Here is a 20741-nt window from a genome sequence, read left to right on the forward strand (position 1 = left end):
CTGGATCCCAGGACCCCGGGATCATGACCCGAGCCAAAGGCAGACACTTAACTGAGCCACCCGGGCGTCCCGAGGATGATCACAATTTTAATGAGAAAAGCATTGTTAATATTAAATTGTATAAAATATTTAACTATGAAATCAATTTGTTGTATAAAATCCTTGATCCCATTACAGGTGTGTAATGAATGTTAGTTATGTTCAAATCTAGTAAGCAGTGCATATTCTAGTAGATTTATTAAAAAGCAAAAGGAATTTCTAAGTGAGAGATCAAAGAATAAAGTACTAAGGGACTGAATCCGAAAATATATTCAGGATACCTACATGGAGAGTAGTGGAAGACAGGATGAAAAATTGAGATGTCCTCTCTTAACTATACATGTTACCAAATTACTTTGTGCTACAGATGGCACTATTTTAATTATAACTTTTTCTCCAAAGAATTGAGCTAGTCCTCCTCCCACCATTGACTTTGTATTTAAGGAAAAGGACTGTTATATTCATAAATCTTGGGAGAGCATAAATAACAAGATAATAAAGGGATATTTAAAGTCAGTTTCTGTTAGATTACAGTTTGTGAGGATAGTGGAAAATGATGGTATGAAAATCTTAAACCAATATTTGCCTTCAGGTGTTTGTTTTTTTTTTAAGATTTTATTTATTTGAGAAAGAGGGGAGGGGAGAGAGAGAGACTGAGCAGCGGAGGGACAGAGGGAGAAGCAGACTCCCCCTGCTCAGCAGGGAGTCTGCTGTGGGACTTGATCCCAGGACTCCAGGATCATGACCTGAACCAAAGGCAGATGCTTAACCAACTGAGCCACCCAGGCACTCTGCCTCCAGATGTTTTAAACTTACATTTAAAAGAATACCTGCTTATATGAGCTTGAGATAATAAGGTCATGTAATTTACAGAAGGAAGCACTTTCTAGTTCTTTTTTATTTAAGTGTTAGTCTTTCGCCAGTACGTAAATTTTCTCTTTTATTTTTATTTTTTATTTTTTTTTAAAGATTTTATTTATTTATTTGAGAGAGCGAGAATGAGAGAGAGCACACGAGAGGGGGGAGGGTGAGAGGGAGAAGCAGACTCCCTGCCGAGCAGGGAGCCCAATGTGGGACTCGATCCAGGGACTCCAGGATCATGACCTGAGCCGAAGGCAGTCGCTTAACCAACTGAGCCACCCAGGCGCCCTAAATTTTCTCTTTTAAATAATAAGCAGTTTGGGTTTTTTCATATAGTTTACTAGTTGACAAAGTAAATGGAGAAAGTAGAGAAGGAGACATTGGATACTGTTTGAATCCAACAGCTTCAGTACTTTGAAGATTTAGGTCAGGAGAATTTGTAGAGAGAATCTGAACAGATGAACACGTTTGTAAGTACAGTTGACCTTTGGACAATGCAGGAGTTGGGGGCCTTAATGCCCCCTCCCCCTTCAGTCGAAAATCCATGTATAACTTTTGACCGCCCCCCCCCCAAAAAAACTTCTAATAGTTATTGTTGTTTGGAAGCCTTACTGTTAGCACAGGTGATTAACACATTTTATATATTACATGTATTATATATTCTTAAAGTAAGCTAGAGAAAAGAAAACATTAAGAAAACCGTAAGGAATAGAAAATTGTACTTTTATTTATCGGGGAAAAAACCTGCATATAGGTGAACTAGTACAGTTCAAACCTTGTTATTCAAGGGTCAACCGTAATATAAAGTGAATGTAAATGACTCAAGTTTGGCAACTAGTGCTGCCATCACCCTTTAAGTTTATATAATGATTGCTGTTAAGAACACGTTCTTGTTTTTATTTTTATTTAGTTTGAGAGAGAGGCAGCGTGCAAGTGGGGAGAGGGAGACAATCTAAGCAGACTCCTGAGCTCAGAGCCTGACGAGGGGCTCTATCCCAGGACCCTGGGATCATGACCTGAACTGAAATCAAGAGTTGGATGCTTAACTGACTGAGCCACCCAGGCACCCCCACTTTCTTATTTTTAAGTGGTCAGGCTCAGTTTATTCAGGATAGTTGCACAGGACTTAAGTTAGTCTGTATTATGTTTATTTCTGTCACAATTTTTCTCATTTTCCATAATGTTAAATCAACCTAAAATTTGATACAATATTGAAATATAATTGGAAGCGTATTGGGGATAGTATTTGACTTTTTTGGACATTTTTTTAAGTATTTTTTAAAAAACTTTTCACAGTAACTCTGTGACAGGAACTATTGATTTTCATTTTATAGATGAGAGAGTTCATACGATTAGAGCAAGATTCTATAAATTTGGTACACAGTAAATGTTCTTAACCTGTACTCTAATATTTGAATATGAATGCTTAATGAGTGCATTAGCACCATGCCTGCTGCTTTTCTCTCTCAAACCCTATCATCTTCCTTTAGGTACCTTTATCATCTTTTACTTTGCTGCTTAGTCTTCTTTGATTGATTTATTATGCTTCACCTTTCTTCTTTTTTTTTTTTTAAGTACACTTCACACCTAACGTGGGGCTTGAACTCACGACTCTTGAGATCAAGAGTTGCATGCTCTACTGACTGAGCCAGTTAGGCATCCCTTCACGTTCTTTTTTAATAGAGTGTTTTATCTTTGTACTAAAGGCCTTATTGAGGAAGAAGCCAGAATATTTCTTGCTCTGGATGTCTAAGAATCCAAATTTAGGAAAGTGAATTTTGTAGTCAGGTACTATGTTGAGGCTTAAAGATAATATATCTGTTTTGCTTATGTATTCTCTTTCTCTTTGACCTTTTAATTTTGATTGTTTATGCACAAAATATTTTACTTTTTTTTTTTCCTCGAACCTTCAGCCTTCCATGTGGGATCATTTTCCTTCTGCCTGCGGTACATTGTTTAGGATTTCCTTTAGTAGGGATCTTTTCTTAGTGGTTGATCTTTGAACAAAAGTTTCACTTCTGCCCTCTGCCATGTATGGTTTTTTTCAAGTCCTGTTTATAATCCAAGATTTTGTAAGGCTGATTAGTCCCATCCTCACCTGTTAGGTTCCTTTGTGGATACGCTAAAGTTTTTTTCTTTATTTTTTTCTCTAGAAGTGTGAGGTTGACATCACCTCTTGCAGATGACCCTTTTCCTGTTGTATTTGTTTTCTTCCCTCATTATAGTAATTTTAACATAAGGACCTACTAAAAGGTAGAGAAGATAAATGTGTGCTTAATGGGCCATATTGAACTGGAAGTGCTTCTCAGTCATGTTTGAATTTCTTTAATTGTGGTGTACTGATAGAAATGTCCTCTGCTTCAACACTTGAATTTTTCTGAGACCTTGAAACTTAATACCGTATGCATTTCCCAGCACCGTTCTTTCCCGATTCCTGAGTTTCATTTAGAGTTTGAATACCAGGCTGTTAAGAATTTCTCTTAAATTTGAATTTTAAGAATTGCTAATTTCTCTCTCTCTCTTTTTTTTTTTTTTACAATTCACACTGTCATCATCTGTTTACCAGAAGTAATAATTGCAAAACTTAAATTGTTTAGTGCTATTTCTAGCATTCTGCATTCACCTGTGTTTGAGATCTTTATTCTTAATTTTTGTTTTGTTGACTTAATTTTCTACGTTCTTTAGAAAAGCTTTATATTGCTTATTTAATTTCTGTGTTGTGTGCCTGAAGATTTCTTTCTTAGCCTTTATTTCTTAGGTCTTTTAAGGCCTCCAAGAAGTTGGAATGTTTGCCTTAGTAGGTGAGCCATATGTTTAACCTGTGCAAAGATTTGCTGTTTGCTCTAGGTCCTTGTTCTTTTGTACTTCACCATTAAAATAAATGAAGCATCGTACCAGCTGTATATTTTGAGGAGTTTGAAGCCTCAGATAAACTTTGAGAGTACCTTCATGTTCCTCCAAATCCTTGTGTAGTTTATTTTTTGAGATGATTTAGTAGAAAGTTTGGTTTAGTTTGTTTGACGTTGGGCATCCTCACAAACATGTAGGCAACTTGTTATGCTAATTTTGATTTAGATTTTCTAAGCTTTATCCCCTTAAGTTCATTCTTTTACTCTAAGCTCTCCAACTATGAAAGTGATACTTTGAGAATTTTTCTAAGGGAGGAAATACTTCACCACAATAATTGTGAACATGCTCACGTGTAACACCTACACTAACTAAACTCTAGGGGTATACATAAACTAAACTCTGTGGGCAGTTTTCCATGTTTTAACAACTGCAGTTTTCTTGAGAAAAACGCTTTGAGTTAGCAGCTATTCGTAGTACTATCTTCAGAAGGGTTGAACTCGTTGCCCTGTAACTTTTGCATAATGCCTTCATTGTACTTAGATGGCCAATAAATATTTGAATGACTTGGTATTGTGAAAATAGAATTCTATTTTCTGTTAGTCATAACTTTAGTAGAAATTTAGAAATAGAGGGACTGTAGTTTCTTGTTTATTGGTAATAACTATATAAGTGAGATAAGAATGAGAAGGAATTAGGAAAAATGTCTTTTTAAAATGGAAAAGGCAAAAATATAATGTACTTTATCTTCCAAGTCTTAGGCACAACTAGGGTGAAATTTGCATTTAAAAAAACTAAAAATGTTAGAGTGTAAATTAATCTTGATTTGGTCATAGTTAATATTCTAGGCCACTGTTGAGCTGAAATCATCTGTATTACTTGACATTGCTCAATTCTTGCTATATTCTGTTTGATTATGTTGTAGCTTTTATTTCTGAAGCAGGAATATAGCTCATACTTATTTAGCTTAATTATTTTATCCAGGAAGCAGCTATTATTTTTAAATATAATCAAGGTTTGGAATATGCTGTTTTTTGGGTGATTTAATTTTATGCTAAAATTTAAGCTGTGTGTAACTCTTGCTTGTGCTTTATTTATGCAGAATATCCTCCGAATCCTAAATCTAGAGCTCCAAGGATGCTGGTCATTAAGAAAGGTAATACAAAAGACTTACAGCTATCTGGATTCCCAGTGGTAGGAAATCTTCAATCACAACCAGTTAAGAACGGGACTGGTCCAAGTGTTTATAAAGGCTTAGTCCCTAAACCTGCTGCTCCACCTACAAAAGTAAGTTCTAAATTGTTAGAATGCAAGTTTTAAGTTGGTACCAATTTGAGTTACTTAGGAAAAGAATGTTAAAAATTTTACACCAAAGTGAGGGGGTTGTTGGTGGGGTACTGACTTTTAAGTGGGAAGAGTTTGACTCATTGTGTGTCATTAATTTTAGTTACTTTTTAAATGGTGTGTTTGTCCATGTATATGTTTTCTTGTTTCACTAGTAGTAAATGGAATCTAAAATTTCGTTTTGCCAGATTAATCTATGATATATATGCTTAATAATATATAGTGCTGTTACTTTGGTGTTCAGTTTTATGTTTTTGGAGCTCCCACTTGTGTTTTTTGATAAAGCAAACCTAACTTCAGGTTGATAAAACTTTGAAAAAATAACATTGCAGCCAGATGTTTTTATCTGAATGCCAGCCTTTGATTTTATTTGTAGGAAAAGATAGAAGAGAAATATGTAGGAATGATTAAGATGTAATACAAAAATAATTGTTTTATGAGTTGTATGTGTAGTCATTTTTATACTGTAGGGTTCACTTTGTTCTCTGTATAATCTGTTTTTGAAACACATTAATGTTTGTATGTTTTTCTTTAGCCTACACAATGGAAAAGCCAAACTAAAGAAAATAAAGTTGGGACTTCTTTCCCTCATGAGTCTACATATGGTGTTGGCAACTTCAATGCTTTTAAATCAACTGCCAAGAATTTTAGTCCAACAACATCTTCAGTGAAAGAGGTATGTCATCTGGAATTATTCCTGAGGAATGCAGCATATTTTAATTATGATAATTTGATTAACAGTGGGCAGAAGGCATAGATTCATTAAATGAATATATTAAAATGAGGTATTTCCGTTCCTTCGGAAGACTTGCTTTGAGATACTTTGATCTTTGCTAATCATTTTTGCCCTTTTGAGTAGGAATAATTTAAATATTTTTAAACAAAATTCCCAAGTATCCTAAAATGTAGAGAAAATAATACAGTGAAATGCCCACTTAATCAGCCACAAGTACAGATTTTTAAAAGAATTATGACAATTGCGATTTTGACATTTGTGATAGTTATGTTATGCTGTAAGATTGAACCTTGACTAAAAATGAGGATTTGTATCATACAATCTTTTGAGGATGATGGACATTTTGTTAGTGTTAACACTCAAGGGGCCAGAGAGGAGAGGAGGAAGAGAAAGATGAATATTGTTATTTTATGGACTTTGAATGCCTGGTAGCTTAAGTATCTCTCTGTCATTGGACCAAGTTTCTGAAGCTTCTAAGACCAGGGAGTTCCCTGATTAGTTCAGGGTCAAAAGGCATTTGTTTCTATGTTGCTACACTTGAAATTGCCCTGTGTACTGTACTGGAACATCATAGCCCCTCATTTAGTGGTATGTATGTATGTATGTAGGTATGTATTTATTTATTTATTTAAAGATTTTATTTATTTGAAAGAGAATGAGAAAGAGAGAGCACATGAGAGGGGGAAGGGTCAAAGGGAGAAGCAGACTCCCCGCTGAGCAGGGAGCCCGATGCGGGACTTGATCCCAGGACTCCAGGATCATGACCTGAGCCGAAGGCAGTCGCTTAACCAACTGAGCCACTCAGGCGCCCTACTGGTTTTTAATAAACCAGTAAACTTAGAAATTCAGAACTGGGATGAGAGGACCAGCATTCTCAGCTGGTAATAGTGGGTTAGATTCCTTATCGTCTGTAGACATTATTGCCAGCAGTTAGGCATTATGGTAATTTTCCTTGGCTAAAAATCCTGTGACACAGAGTTTAAACATTCTATTTTCTATTGTATTCCACTGTCAAAACAAAACACCAAAAACAAAGGGACTCTAGTACATGTCCCTCCCCATCTCCCTCCTGCTCTGCCACAAACATTTTCCTTGGTGAAATCCTACCTGATAAACTCTCTGTGTATCTGTTTGTAAATAATTATAAAATAGATTTTATTGGAGTTGTTTAAATTAGAGCCTTAGAATTCTGTCCTATATGTATTATAGGCATATTTAAATAGATTTACGATGTTTTATAAAATTATATTTAAGCTTTCAATTTAGAACAATAGTTGTTAGTAGTGTCAGACCTTAATTGTTTTATGGGATAAGAAAAAATTTTACTCATTCAGTGGGATAAATAAAACAGGGATAGAGGAAAATAAGACTTGAAAATCAATTTTGTATTGTGAGTAGGGTGAAATAGGAAGTTGTAGTTAACTTTATATTGATACTGTCTACATATTTATTAATATTTCTGAATTTTTTTCTTAGTGTAACCGCTCAAATTCCTCTTCACCTGTTGACAAACTTAATCAGCAGCCTCGTCTAACCAAACTGACACGTATGCGCACTGATAAGAAGAGTGAATTTTTGAAAGCATTGAAAAGGGACAGAGTAGAAGAAGAACATGAAGATGAAAGTCATGCTGGCTCAGAGAAGGTAACTCTTGGTTTGACATTAACATATCATTGAAATATTTGGGAGATACCATTTAAGACCTTTGAATAAACTTTAATCAAAATAGTCATCTCTGTTTAAAAAAAAAAAAAGTCATCTCCCTGAAAGCAAGGCTAGTTTACTATTTGTATAAAGAATGACTTCTTTCGGAAGTAGATTTTTATCATTCTTTTGTTCTATGCAAAATGATGTTTTCTTTTCTATTGTCCCGTCTTGCCTACTTTAATCCTTTTGATGGCGTTTGTTGAATAAATGTGAAGACATAGAGTAACTCATTCTTTTTTTTTTTTAACTCCCTAAAAATCAGGATGAGGATTCATTTAATTTGCATAACAGCAATAGTACTCACCAAGAAAGGGATATAAACCGAAACTTTGATGAAAATGAAATTCCACAGGAGAATGGCAATGCCTCAGTAATTTCCCAGCAGATCATTCGGTCTTCAGCCTTCCCACAAACTGATGTTCTTTCCAGTTCACTTGAGGCAGAACACAGGTTAGTACTCATTTTTACTTTTTTCTCTGCATGTTTTACATCCAGGGTTTTAATATTAGTATAGAAATGTTGTGATTTATTTAACAGTTTTATTGAGCTGTTTACCACAAATTGCGCCTATTTTAAGTGTACAGTTAATGATTTTTGGTATATTCAGAGCTGTGCAACTGTCTTCACATTCTGATTTTACATTTCTATCTCCCCTAAAAGAAACCTTGTGGTCATTTGCATTTATTTCTCCTTTTTCCTCTGTGTCTTAGGTAACTACTAATCTGTTTTCTTTATAGATTTGCCTTTGCTGGATATTTTCTTCACATAGAATCATATATTGGTGTTTTATGTCTGGCTTCTTTCACTTAGCATAATGCTTTCAAGATTCATTTTGTAGCGTGTGTCACTACCTTGTGTATCTTTATTAATAGTACACTGTATAGCTCTTACCACATTTTGTTCATTAGTTTTGATGGGCATTGAGTTGTTTGTACTTGATGAGTATTCTGGATAATGCTACTGTGGGAGTGTTCATGTCTAACTTTTTGTATGGACATGTTTCTCGTTCTTTTGGTGGGTGGATATCAGGAGTGGAATTGCTAGGACATAAGCTTAACAGTTTGAGACTGCCAAACTATTTTCCAAAATGACTGTACCATTTTACATTCTCATCAACAATATATGAAGTTTCCAGTTCTGTATATTTTCACCAACACCATTTACCATCTGTCTTTGATTTAGCCATTCTGATGGATATGAAGTATCTTTTTGTGGTTTTTAATAATGCATTTCACTTTAAAAATCAGTGTTGACCGTCTTGAGTATCTTTTCAAGTACTTGTTAGCCATTTGTATGTCTTCTGTGAAGAAATACCTGTTGAAATTCATTGCCCATTATTAAATTGTATTATTTGTCTTACTGAATTGTGTAAGAGTTCTGTATATATATATATTTTTTTTTAAAACCTCAGTGAGGCCATCTTCTTTTTTTTTTTTTTTTTTTAAGATTTTATTTATTTGACAGAGAAAGACACAGCGAGAGAGGGAACACAAACGGGGAGTGGGAGAGGGAGAAGCAGACTCCCCGCCGAGCAGGGAGCCCGATGCGGGACTCGATCCCGGGACTCCGGGATCATGACCTGAGCCGAAGGCAGTCGCTTAACCAACTGAGCCACCCAGGCGCCCTGTATATATTTTTTTAATATAAGTCCATAATCATATATAATTTGCAGATATTTTTTCCCATTCTGACTTGTTTTTTCATTTTTTCAGTGGTGCCCTTTGAAATATAAAAACATTACATTTGGTGAAGTCATTTTATCAGATTTTTTTCCCCTTTATTCCTTTTTGCATGTTTCGTTCATGGTGTGAGGTATAAGGGTCCAAATTAATCCTTTTCCATGTGGATATCCAGTTGTCTCAATATGTGATTTATTTTTTATTGCAAACTTTCAAGAGCACTTTGTGCTTCCATTATTACAGTCTTTAAACAGTTTTTAAATAGGGAACTCAAGTTTAAGAATTGAAGAGTATTGAAGTCTAGAGTGAACTTTTATGTTTTCTTCTTCTAGGATTGTAGAGGTAAGAGCAGGTATTGTAGAAATTTCTTAACCCTTCATGTGGTCTTAAAATAAACCACAGGGTTCAGCATTAGTAAATGAAGGACTTAAGGACTTCTGCTTAATTCCTTTTGATTTTTTTATTGTTTTAATTAAGCAGACTTTTATTAAAGCTTAAATTGTGGTATAGAGATATACTTCAGCTGATCTAACTCAAACACCATGAAGGGAGAAATTATGGCACCAAAACTTACCCTCTCTACCATATATACTAGTATTAATTTTCATTTTTTTCTATTGAAGACCTTATTTATTTGAGAGGGAGAGAGCATGAGCTGGAAGAGGGGCAGAGAGAGAGAGAGAGAGAAGCAGACTCCCCTCTAAGCAGGGAGCACTTTGTGGGGGCTGGATCCCAGGATCCTAAGATCCTGACCTGAGCTGAAGGTGGATGCTTAACCGACTGAGCCACCCAGATGCCCTTACAGTTTTCATTTGTATAGGCTTTGTTCCATACATATTTATACAGTTTTTCAGTGTAACTACTAAAGCAATAAAATGCTAATATGTACAGTTATATGGTCATATATTACCCTGTAATTGCTTTGTGTAGATTGAATTTTTTTTCCATTAAAAATTTTTACATCCTGAGATGCCTGGGTCGTTCAGTCCTATTTAGCGTCCACCTTCGCCTCGGGTCATGATCCCAGGGTTCTGGGATCGAGTCCCATGTCAGGGCTCCTTGCTCAAGGGGGAGCCTGCTTTTCCCTCTGCCTGCTGCTCCCCCTGTTTGTGTTCTCTCTCTCTGATAAATAAATAAAATCTTTAAAAAAAAATGTTTGTTTTTTTTTTAAACATCCTTTAGGACCAGGCTCAGTGTGGAGTGATACTTAACAGCCTAGGTGGTTGACTTGACTTTCTGTTTAGTTTCATGCCATTTCTCTTAGAACTTCATTTAATTCTAGGACAGTGGGCACATAGGCTTATACCTACTGTGGAATAACTTTTAAAAATTTATATTATAGACCCCTTTATGTCTTTGTCTTTCTGGCCCAATTCATACATTATTCTTTATCTCCATGATGGTTTTTGTTCCCCTTTACCAGACCATGTCTTGCTCTTTTTAGATGTGGCTATAACTATTGTATATGAGAATATAGGCATTTGTTTTAATTTTGTAATCCTCCTATACCAACTTGGACTTCCTTTTACAAATAATTTATTGGGTGAATGATAAATGTGAATGCCCATTTGATGAGAGTTAATTTAACTAGATTAATTTTAAGCTAACTTAACTAGGTAGTATCTTTAAATTTACTTGTTTGGGCAAAACTGTATTTTGTTACTATGCATTTAGTATGAATGGATCAGTAACCACACTTTTTATTCCCACCCAAAGGGTAGGATTCCCTTTACCTCATGATACAGTTTATGACTTGTGACTCTGATCGTAGGCCAAGTAATGGTTGCAATGTCATACGTGCAGAAACTCCTTTTTGAAAAGATAGGTGTAAGTAGACATTTCAGTATTTTTTCCCATTCTAGTAGAAACATTGTATACCTCCTTTGAAGCCACTATTCTGTAGTATGGATATAATTCATGAAACTATTTACCTACTGATCAGGGATCCTTCCCTGTGTTTCTTTTTTACAAGTAGTGCTCGTGTGAGGCATCTGGATACCTCAGTTAGTTCAGTGTCTGACTCTTGATTTTGGCTCAGGTCATGATCTCAGGCTCGTGAGATCAAGCCTCTTGTCGCATTCTGTGGTCAGCATGGAGTTTGCTCGAGATTCATTCTCTCCCTCTGCCCCTCCCCCTGCTTGCACTCTTTTTCTCTCAAAATAAATAAATAAAATCTTTAAAAAAAAAAGTGCTCATGTGAATATCCTTTATTATATCCTTAAACATTTGTGTGTGTATAAAAGAGACTACTGGGAATGAAGTTGATTGGTCAAATGGCACACATAATTAATCAGATTCTGCCATGTTAGTACCCAAAGATGTTTTTCCAGTTCCCATTCTCACCAGTAGTCATTTAAATATTTCTAGTCAGGCAGTTGATAGAAAAGAATAAGTCTTGTGCAGAGAAAGTGTACAAACCATATGTTCTAATGATAGTAAAAGATGAATTCTAAAAATCTTTTTTAGGGAAATACAGCATAGGCAATAAAAGAATGAAAATAATTACTTACTTGTAGAAACTGTTAAGGCTGTAGTAAAAGTTGAAACTTTACTAAATAGTCAAGTACCTTTGAAACTTGAGTACCTTTTTGTTTTTGTATTTGCCTTCAGTATTTTGTGGCAAATGAAGGTTGAGCCACAGTTACTTAGAAAATACTCTTATAACCCCAATACCTATAATGAATGATTTAATGTTATTATTTCTTCATCTGCAGACATAGTGTAGAAAGCATTTTGGTGGTTTCTTCTTTGGTTCATGAAGATGCAGGGAAGAGAGACTTGACAGGTTCCATACCTTGACAGAGTTTGGTCCTCTGCTGACCAGTAACAGAAAATTGAGAGAATAGGATTTAGGAACTAAGCCAAGTAGAGCAAGAAGAGGAGATCCAAAATTGGAATAAACTCTAGGACGGTTGGTGGGGAACCCATGCTGCATAAAGAGATTATCAGTGATGACTACCTGAATGAATATTTCATTATATGTCTTTGTTTTGTTCTGTTTTAAAGACTTTATATTATTTTGTGGAAATGTTGCACATGCTAAAAAGGATCCCAAATCAATAAAAAGAGGAAGTAAATGTGTTACTACTTGGGAACCATTTTAATTTAAATTTCTTAGCTTGAGTTTTCTTTGTGCTTTGTATAGTGTATGTTTCTAAGTGTTCTACAGATACATATTATTACTTTTTTTTTTTTTTGAGGTAACAAAGTTAATGCCTTCTTTTAGATTTTAGGTTTTATTTCTCTGAAAATGGAGTGATATTTCTTTTCCCTGGCTTCAGATTTCCTGTAAACTTTGTGATTCTTAAGTTATGTGCGTATTAAGTACTTGCATAGGTTGAATTTAACAAATCAGGTGCCAGTGATATAGTTCTTGAGGATGACAATTCTTAGTTCACATGTGTAAACTAAAACTTAAAATGAAAAATAATGAAACATATAAAATATTAAAAACACATATATTCTTAGTTTTGTTGTCAAGTTTCAGTATATCATCAGGATAGTGAGGGTAGCCTGAACATTAAGCAGGTGGGTTGGGGGGGGGGGGGGGTAGTTGTTGAAAGCATCAAATGAGTGCCAGAGAAATTCAAGGGAGTTTGGGATAGATCTCATGGCTTGAGTACCAATCAGAAGGAGTAATTCAGAGCTAAATTAAATCTTTAAAGGTGAGACATTAATAGGACAAGAAGGTGTGAAAGGGATATTTAGGGTTGAATACATAACCTAGTTTGTTTTAGGGGCAGTGAGTGAGGTGTCTTGAGGGAGTGTGTAGTCCTTAATGGAATTAGAGATGACATTGAAGAGGCAGAGCCTTCGAGATCTATTCAAGCTTCTTCATTTGAAGAAATAGTTCAGGGAAGTGAAGGTTTTTGCCTTTGGCTTATATACCTGTGTGTGATAGAGTAGGAAGTCCTCTGCTTCTAAACTTATGCTTTTTCTAATGTAAGAAATTTGAATTTGTGGTAATGGTGTTAAAGTTAAGGAGTTTGTTCTTTAGGAAGTGGGAAGCAATTGGAAACACTTAGCAGAGGGTATCATGAAAGTGTTAGGTGTATGGGTGACTTGGTAATAGTTTGAGAGAATGAGGAGAAACGCTAATGAAAAAACAAAGGTACAGATCACTGTCACAGTATATTACTAACTATGGGGCAAAGTATTTGTTTTGAAAGCTATTCCAGAAACAGTTAACCGTTACACCTACTGGAAGGAAAGGGAAAGGTATGAGATTGGACATTTAGGAATGCTTGTCTTCTATACAATTTGAAATAATTTGTTTCATTTGCATTATTGTTTAGTTAACATTCAGTTTTTAATTGTGAAACAAATGATCTAGCAAAAATAGATTGTTTTACCAGTCTAGATCTCTAGACTATGAACTAGGTGGCATTGGGAATGAAAATGCCATTCCATAGGAAGCTGTCTAGGTTAAAAGAGTGAAGACGGTGTGTTGGAAAAGAAGTGTTAAATGATTAAAAGGAATGAGAGAAATAGTAATTGACAACGATTGTGACATTTTGATCTAGAGGGTTTGGTGCAATATAAACTAACTTGGAAGGAGAAAACCAGAATTCTCTTTGCTTCTTTGCCATCAAGTAGGCAGGTTATTTTACTTACATCATCTTGATTCTTTACATGTAAAATATGGGTGTTGTGTTAAATTTTATTCAGATTCTCTGAGCACTGATATTCTGTGAGATTATTTGAAAAGGTACAAGATCTTTGTGGCAGGCTCAAGTTGAAAGATGAGTAGGTATAAATAAAGTAACATACTTAAGAGAGATAATTATTAAAAAAACCAGTACAGACCAATACAATATATGTGGCTGTATAAGAAACAAACTTTGAAATAGTTGAGTCAAATGTATCAGCTATGACTATGATTTTCATATTTGCCTGACTGGGGAGAAATCATTGGTTCCCTGAAAATGGAGTGCATGTGATTTTTTTTTTTTTTTTTTTAAAGCTCTCTTTGCCTAGGATGGAAGGAAAACAGAATAACCATATTTATTTTACTTACTTAGATCCTAGTTAAGAGCTTTTTAAAAAGTGGTCTTTCTGTTACTGTAGAACAACAATGCTCCTTTCACATTGAAATATGTGTTGAGGTTGATGACTGGCATACACCTTAGAGGTGATATCAACAGGTAAATACACTATAAAATGCAAGGTAGAGGATAAGATAGCTCAGCCTTTTCAAAGTAAAAAACCTAATGAGTAGCTAAGAATATGATAGATTGTGATGATATTAAAACCAGGAGGACTATTGCTTTTACTTTTAGTTTAAGTTTTTAACAATTTTTTTTTTTTTCTAGTTTCTGAGCTAGAGACCCTTATGCAAATTTCCAGCCTGGAGAACCTCTGCCAACAAAGTTAAAGCAATTGCACAGTTCATTCTTAATCTTATCTAACTACCTTTTCATTTTCAGAAAGATTGGAAGCACAGAGTAAACAAGTTCTTTTTTTTTTTTTTTTTTTTAAGATTTTATTTATTTATTTGACAGAGAGAGACAGTGAGAGAGGGAACACAAGCAGGGGAATGGGAGAGGGAGAAGCAGGCTTCCTGCCTAGCAGGGAGCACATGCGGGGACCCTGGGACCATGACCTGAGCTGAAGGCAGACGCTTAACGACTGAGCCACCCAGGCGCCCCAACAAGTTCTTTTGTCTTGAGGACTTTGTATAATGGATCTGGATGGTGTTTTCTTGCACACAATGTAAATGGTATTATCCTACTTGGGTGAAGCTCTGAATTTACCTATTTCCTATTACCTACCTTCTTTTCAGATTGTTAAAGGAGATGGGCTGGCAAGAAGACAGTGAGAATGATGAAACATGTGCTCCCTTAACTGAGGATGAAATGAGAGAATTCCAAGTTATTAGTGAACAGGTGAGAAGACCTGGATCATACAGGTTCACCTTAAATTGCCTTTCCTTAATCAGAACAACATATTACACTAAGGATTTTTTAAGGGAAGGGAGGTTTTATACCTTTCTCTTTAGGAATTTATTAGTCATCACAGTATATGTCAGAATTGCCTTTGTTTTAAACTGGTCTGCAGTGCTTAGGAATTAGTATAAATAATATGTCTATGATTTGTCATGTTCCAGACTTTTTTTTTTAAGATTTTATTTGACAGAGACACAGCAAGAGAGGGAACACAAGCAGGGGGAGTGGGAGAGGGAGAGAGAAGCAAGCTTCCTGCGGAGCAGGGAGCCCGATGCGGGGCTCGATCCCAGGACTCTGGGATCATGACCTGAGCCGAAGGCAGACGCTTAACGACTGAGCCACCCAGGCGCCCCGACTGTTTTTTTTTTTTTTTTTTTTTTATAGTACGGGGATAAGTAAAAAGCATCAGTAGCTTCCCATATAGTTTCACCTTTTATCCTTTTCCTTGCATAAAAATATTTCAAGTTCTGAAACATCTTGTTTTTTGTCTCCATAGTTTCTTTTTTGAAAGAGTATTAGGAAATGTTTGTAGAATTGGAATTGATGGATCATACGGTTATCTGTGTTAAACTTTTTGAGGAACCACCATACCATTTTTCCACAGTAGCTGTACCATCTTAATTCTCACCAGTGGTGCTCAAGAATTAATTAATTTTTCGATAGTAGCTATCCTAATGGTTGCCAAGTGGGTATCTCACTGTGGTTTTAATTTGCACCTAGTATTGGTTAGTGATGTTGAGCATGGCCATTTGTGTATCCTCTTTGGAGAAACGTTTATTCAAGTACTTTGCCCATTTTTAATCAGGTTGCTGTACTTCTTTATGTATTGTGGATTTTAACTCTTATATGATTTACAAATACTTGCTCACATTCCATAGATAGCCTTTTTACTCTTTTGATTATATTCTTTGATACATGAAAGTTTTAAATTTTTGATGAGGTCCTGTTTACCTATTTTTTTAGTTAGGTTCCCCTACTATTACTGTCATACTCCAGAAATGTTGCCAAACTGAATGTCATGAAGCTTTTCCCCTGTGTTTTCTTCTCAGTGTTCCATAGTTTTGGTTCTTATGTTTAAGTCTTTGATCCATTTGAGTTAGGGTTTTTTTTTTTTTTTTTAAGATTTTATTTATTTATTTGAGAGAGAGAGAATGAGAGACAGAGAGCATGAGAGGGGGTAGGGTCAGAGGGAGAAGCAGGCCCCCCGCTGAGCAGGGAGCCCGATGTGGGACTCAATCCCGGGACTCCAGGATCATGACCTGAGCCGAAGGCAGTCGTTTAACCAACTGAGCCACCCAGGCGCCCCCATTTGAGTTAGTTTTTGTTTGTATTGTAAGGACCTGCCTTCATTCTTTCGGATATATCTGTCAAAACTTTGTCAAAAATCATTTGAGTATGCAATTGCTCCTTGAAGAACACAGATCTCAACTGCATGAGTCTACTTAGATGCAGATTTTTTTACAGTACTGTACCTGTATTTTCTTTTAGGATTGTAGTACTGTACCTGTATTTTCTCATCATTCTCTTTAACATTTTCATTTTTTTACCTGCATTGTAAGAATACTGTATATAATATATATAACATACAAAATATATATTAATTGCCTTTCTGTTATCTGTAAGGCTTCATAGTCAACAGTAGACTGTTAGTAATTAAGTTTTGGGGAAGTCAAAAGTAATGCATGGGTTTTCGACTGCACGGGGTGGAGGGGGCGGGTTGGTGCCCCTAACCCTTGTATTGTTCAGGGATCAACTGTATATGCAAGGGTTTATTTCTGGGCTTTCTATTCCACTGGTCTTTTCTGTTTGATTTTTTGCCAGTACCACATTGTCTTGATGACTTCAACTCTGAAATGTTTAGAGACCAGTAAGCATGAAACTTCCGACTTAGTTGTTGTTTTTAAAGATTATTTTGGCTGTTTGGAATCCTTTGAGATTCCATATGAATTTTAGGATGGGTTTTTCTACTTATGCAGAAAATAACCTTTGGGATTTTGATAGGGATTGCATTTCATCTGTAGATTGCTTTGGATGTAATATTCATATCCTAATAATAAGGCTTTTAATCCAGGAATATGGACTGTCTTTACATATATATTGGTGTTTTTAAAATTTTTTCAGCAGTGACTTAGAGTTGCATTGTAGAAATTTTTGGCCCCTTTTGGTTGTTTATTCCTTATTTATTTCTAAGTGTTTATTCTTTTTAATACTATGGTAAATAGAATTTTCTTACTTCCTTTTCGGATTATTTATTGTTACAGAAGCACAGCTGACTTGTGTGTGTTGATCTTCAGTGTGCAGCTTTGCTATATTCTCAGTTCTTGTGTGGAATCTTTAGGGTGTTCTACATATAAGGTCATGTCTGTGAACAGATAATTTTACTTCTTTTCCAATTTCATATTTCTTCCTTCCCAATTTAAATTTTTTATTCAGAAGTTCTTAGTGAACCATGTTATTTTTCATAACATGATTGTGAAGCTAATGATGGGTAAGAGTTTTAAGAGATTTTTTTGTCTTTTTTTTTTTATACTGTATTTTACATAAAAACGTTGACTTTCAAGTGCAGAGTGGGATGAGTTTTGACAGGTGACAGATGTATAACCATCATCCCCCTTGGCATTCAATTCTTTACTCCCAGCTGCAGTCGCTGGCAGACATTGACTTGTGTTCTGTCACCATAATTTGCCTCTGGAATGTTTCAGTAATTGAACCAAGTACTGTATAGTTTTAGATTTGGCTGCTTTTATGCTTTTGAAACTCACCTGTGTTTGGTGAGTAGTAGTCCATTGTATGGATTTACCAGTTTGTTAACCTTTGAGCTGATAATTGTATCATTATAAACAGGAGCAAAGGAGGAGCTGGTTTTTTAGGAGGCCTTTAAAAAGAACATGCTAAGTTAGATGTTTGTGGGAACAGTGCAGACATTTATAGAGAAAATAGAAAAAAGATTTGGGTTTTTTCTTTTTTTAAAAGATTTTCTCCCCCCCCTTTTTTTAAAAATCAAAGTTCTCCAGCTGATTTCAGACTGTGGAAAGATGAGGCAGCACTGATGATAAGTATGTGAAAAGCAAGGATAGAACTTTGGGGGATGGTAAAGGTGTACCTTTAAGAAAGGGTCAAGGTGTATTTGTAATCATCACAGTGGCTGAGAACACCAGGGGATACATACATGGGCTTTGGTTTTTCTCCGTAAAGGTGGTATGAGGTCATTTGTTCAAAGTGAAGGGGAGGTAGCTTAAATTGTATAATTTAGGTAGAAAGGAAATATGCTATGGAAAATAGAGAATTAAATAGGGCAAAAGGACAATTGAGGGCTAAGACTCTAGACTTGTTATTTCTTGTTTGTCAGAGTCTATAACAAAATTAGCTGTGATGTAAGCGGCTCTTTTCATTTGGATCCTAACCTAATACTCAAGATTTAATGATTAAAAAAAAAGAAAAAAAACCCTCTAGAATGTGAAACTTCTAGACAGGCCCAAATAATAATATAGAGGTGGATTTGGCCTTATAGAAGGTTGTATTTAGAGATTTTGGTGTAAATTACCAGAGGCTGATTTTTCATGAACGAAATTTAGAAGACCAGAGTTATTTGAGAGTATAGTGTTGCCGTTATTAATGTAACTTAATTTTTTGTCTTTAAATTGTTTCTAATTTGGATTAACCACCCCTTTCCCCACCCCCCCCCCAATTTGTGATCTTTGGGCCCAGTTCTTACTTATTACCATCTAACCCCTTTAGTTCTGATTTCTCATTTTCAGAAATGGAAGACTTTTTTTTTTTTTCAGTATTAGAATCTCTCTGGCTAAGCAAAGGGCTTTATTTGATTTTGTTATTTTGTTCACCTTATTTGAATACTTACCTACTGGAATAGTTTGTATTCTACTTATTCTGCAAAGTGTGAATAAAGCAGTTTGTGGGGTGTGTTAATAAAGTCCAGTTTGGTCAGAATAATAAAAATAACAGCTAAAGCTTAATGGCTGCTGATTTTATTCTGGTTACACCTGAAGGTATTTAGTACGACTTTCACTTAAGGAAATGAAAATTTGGAAAGGGTTATTTGGTACCTTAACAAGTGATAGGGTTATGTCCACACCTACCCTGTCTGGATTGACAATCTGTGCTCTTTCCGCTATGTTAATAATAAACACTAATTTTACTTACTTTTTGGTTTGGTGGATGTTAATTGTGGTTCTCTAAAAGGTAAGGATTTATTCCTTGGAAATACTTCGTTAGAACAGTTGGATCAATTAACTGTATTTAACTAGTTTTCCAGAAATGATACAGGGTAGAATACAATTTTATTAATGTATTCGTGGTAACATTGAATTATTACAGTATTCTTAATTTATAAGTAACCCCTGGAGGATAGATTATGTATTTAATATATTTATTTTTGATATTTTAGTTACAGAAGAATGGTCTGAGGAAAAATGGTATTTTGAAAAATGGCCTCATCTGTGACTTCAAGTTTGGACCCTGGAAAAACAGCACTTTCAAACCCACTATTGAGAATGATGACACAGAAACAAGTAGCAGTGACACATCAGATGATGACGATGTGTGAAGGATTTCCTAACAGCTTTAGAAATTTTAGTGTGATACATCTCTCATACAGTTTGGGGTGAATTGTAAAAATGAAGAACTATAATTTATGTAGTAAAATACCCCATTAGAAGATGATTTTTTTGAGGGACTTCACTATGAAGAAAACCAAGAATGTTGTGTTGGGCTGTGTTGAACATTATTTCTTTGTAAATGAATGTTGTAGAAATGAGGACTTTGGTTGATCCAGCATTGACTTTCTTCATCACTGCAGCATTTCTCTGACTAGCAATGTGACGATGTAACAAATGAGATTTTCTCATTTAATAATAAAAAAATTGTGTAATGTTTTGCAAAGCTTCTGTCTTAAAATGTCGAACAGGTCTTAAGAAAAAAGGCAGCTTACACTGTTTTGCTTGCAGAGTCCTATCTTTTTCGTACAATGGAAATCTTCAAGTCCACTTTGTGCTCCCCGCCCCCAAAAGGACAATGTAGCATGTTGGCTAAAACTGGAGCAGAGTGCACTAAAACATTAATTTCCTGAACTCAAGTGTTGTACTAGTCACCTTTTAAAACATAAATTGCTCTTTAGCCATTTGTAGTTCGGTAAACGTTACAGGAAAGACTTGACACACTTTCTTCCAAATTTTAAGAGGTGATTTTCAAGAACTTTATTTGGATATGTTGTCAGACCAGGACTTTCAGAGTTGATGGAAGAGTCTTGTGGGAAAACTTATTTTGATAAATTATTACACATGCAGAAAAACTGATCACACTGACTGGATCTGTCCACACATGGAAAATAAACTGGATTTTCAGAATATTGTTGTTCTCTCTAGTGTTCAAGGTTTTGGTTTCTAAACACAATATGCTTTATTTACTTATTAAAACAAAGTTATACTGATTACTTTCTTAGTTTACAAAAAAAGTTACGAAAAAATCCTTTTTATTATCAAATGCTTAACAAGTTTATTAAATGAATGTTGTTAAATAGTCACTTTATTTTTCACTTGCATATTTTAGAATCATTACTGTTTCATT

General features: G+C 35.2%; 1 protein-coding gene across 2 annotated transcripts in view; it reads left to right on the forward strand.

The window, feature by feature from the left end:
* GPBP1 (GC-rich promoter binding protein 1) overlaps window positions 1–20521 on the forward strand; it is a 71287-nt gene extending 50766 nt beyond the window's left edge. For both annotated transcript variants that reach the window (XM_021701847.2, XM_021701846.2), the window contains 6 exons: window positions 4850–5034; window positions 5627–5767; window positions 7304–7471; window positions 7797–7984; window positions 14996–15098; window positions 19564–20521. In XM_021701847.2, the coding sequence (XP_021557522.1) occupies window positions 4850–5034; window positions 5627–5767; window positions 7304–7471; window positions 7797–7984; window positions 14996–15098; window positions 19564–19722 (944 nt within the window). In that variant the 3' untranslated portion in view covers window positions 19723–20521. The remainder of the gene's footprint in view (window positions 1–4849; window positions 5035–5626; window positions 5768–7303; window positions 7472–7796; window positions 7985–14995; window positions 15099–19563) is intronic.
* Window positions 20522–20741: the final 220 nt, after the last annotated feature.

This window comes from Neomonachus schauinslandi, chromosome 7, assembly GCF_002201575.2.
Source record: "Neomonachus schauinslandi chromosome 7, ASM220157v2, whole genome shotgun sequence".
NCBI classification, from domain to species: Eukaryota; Metazoa; Chordata; class Mammalia; order Carnivora; family Phocidae; genus Neomonachus; species Neomonachus schauinslandi.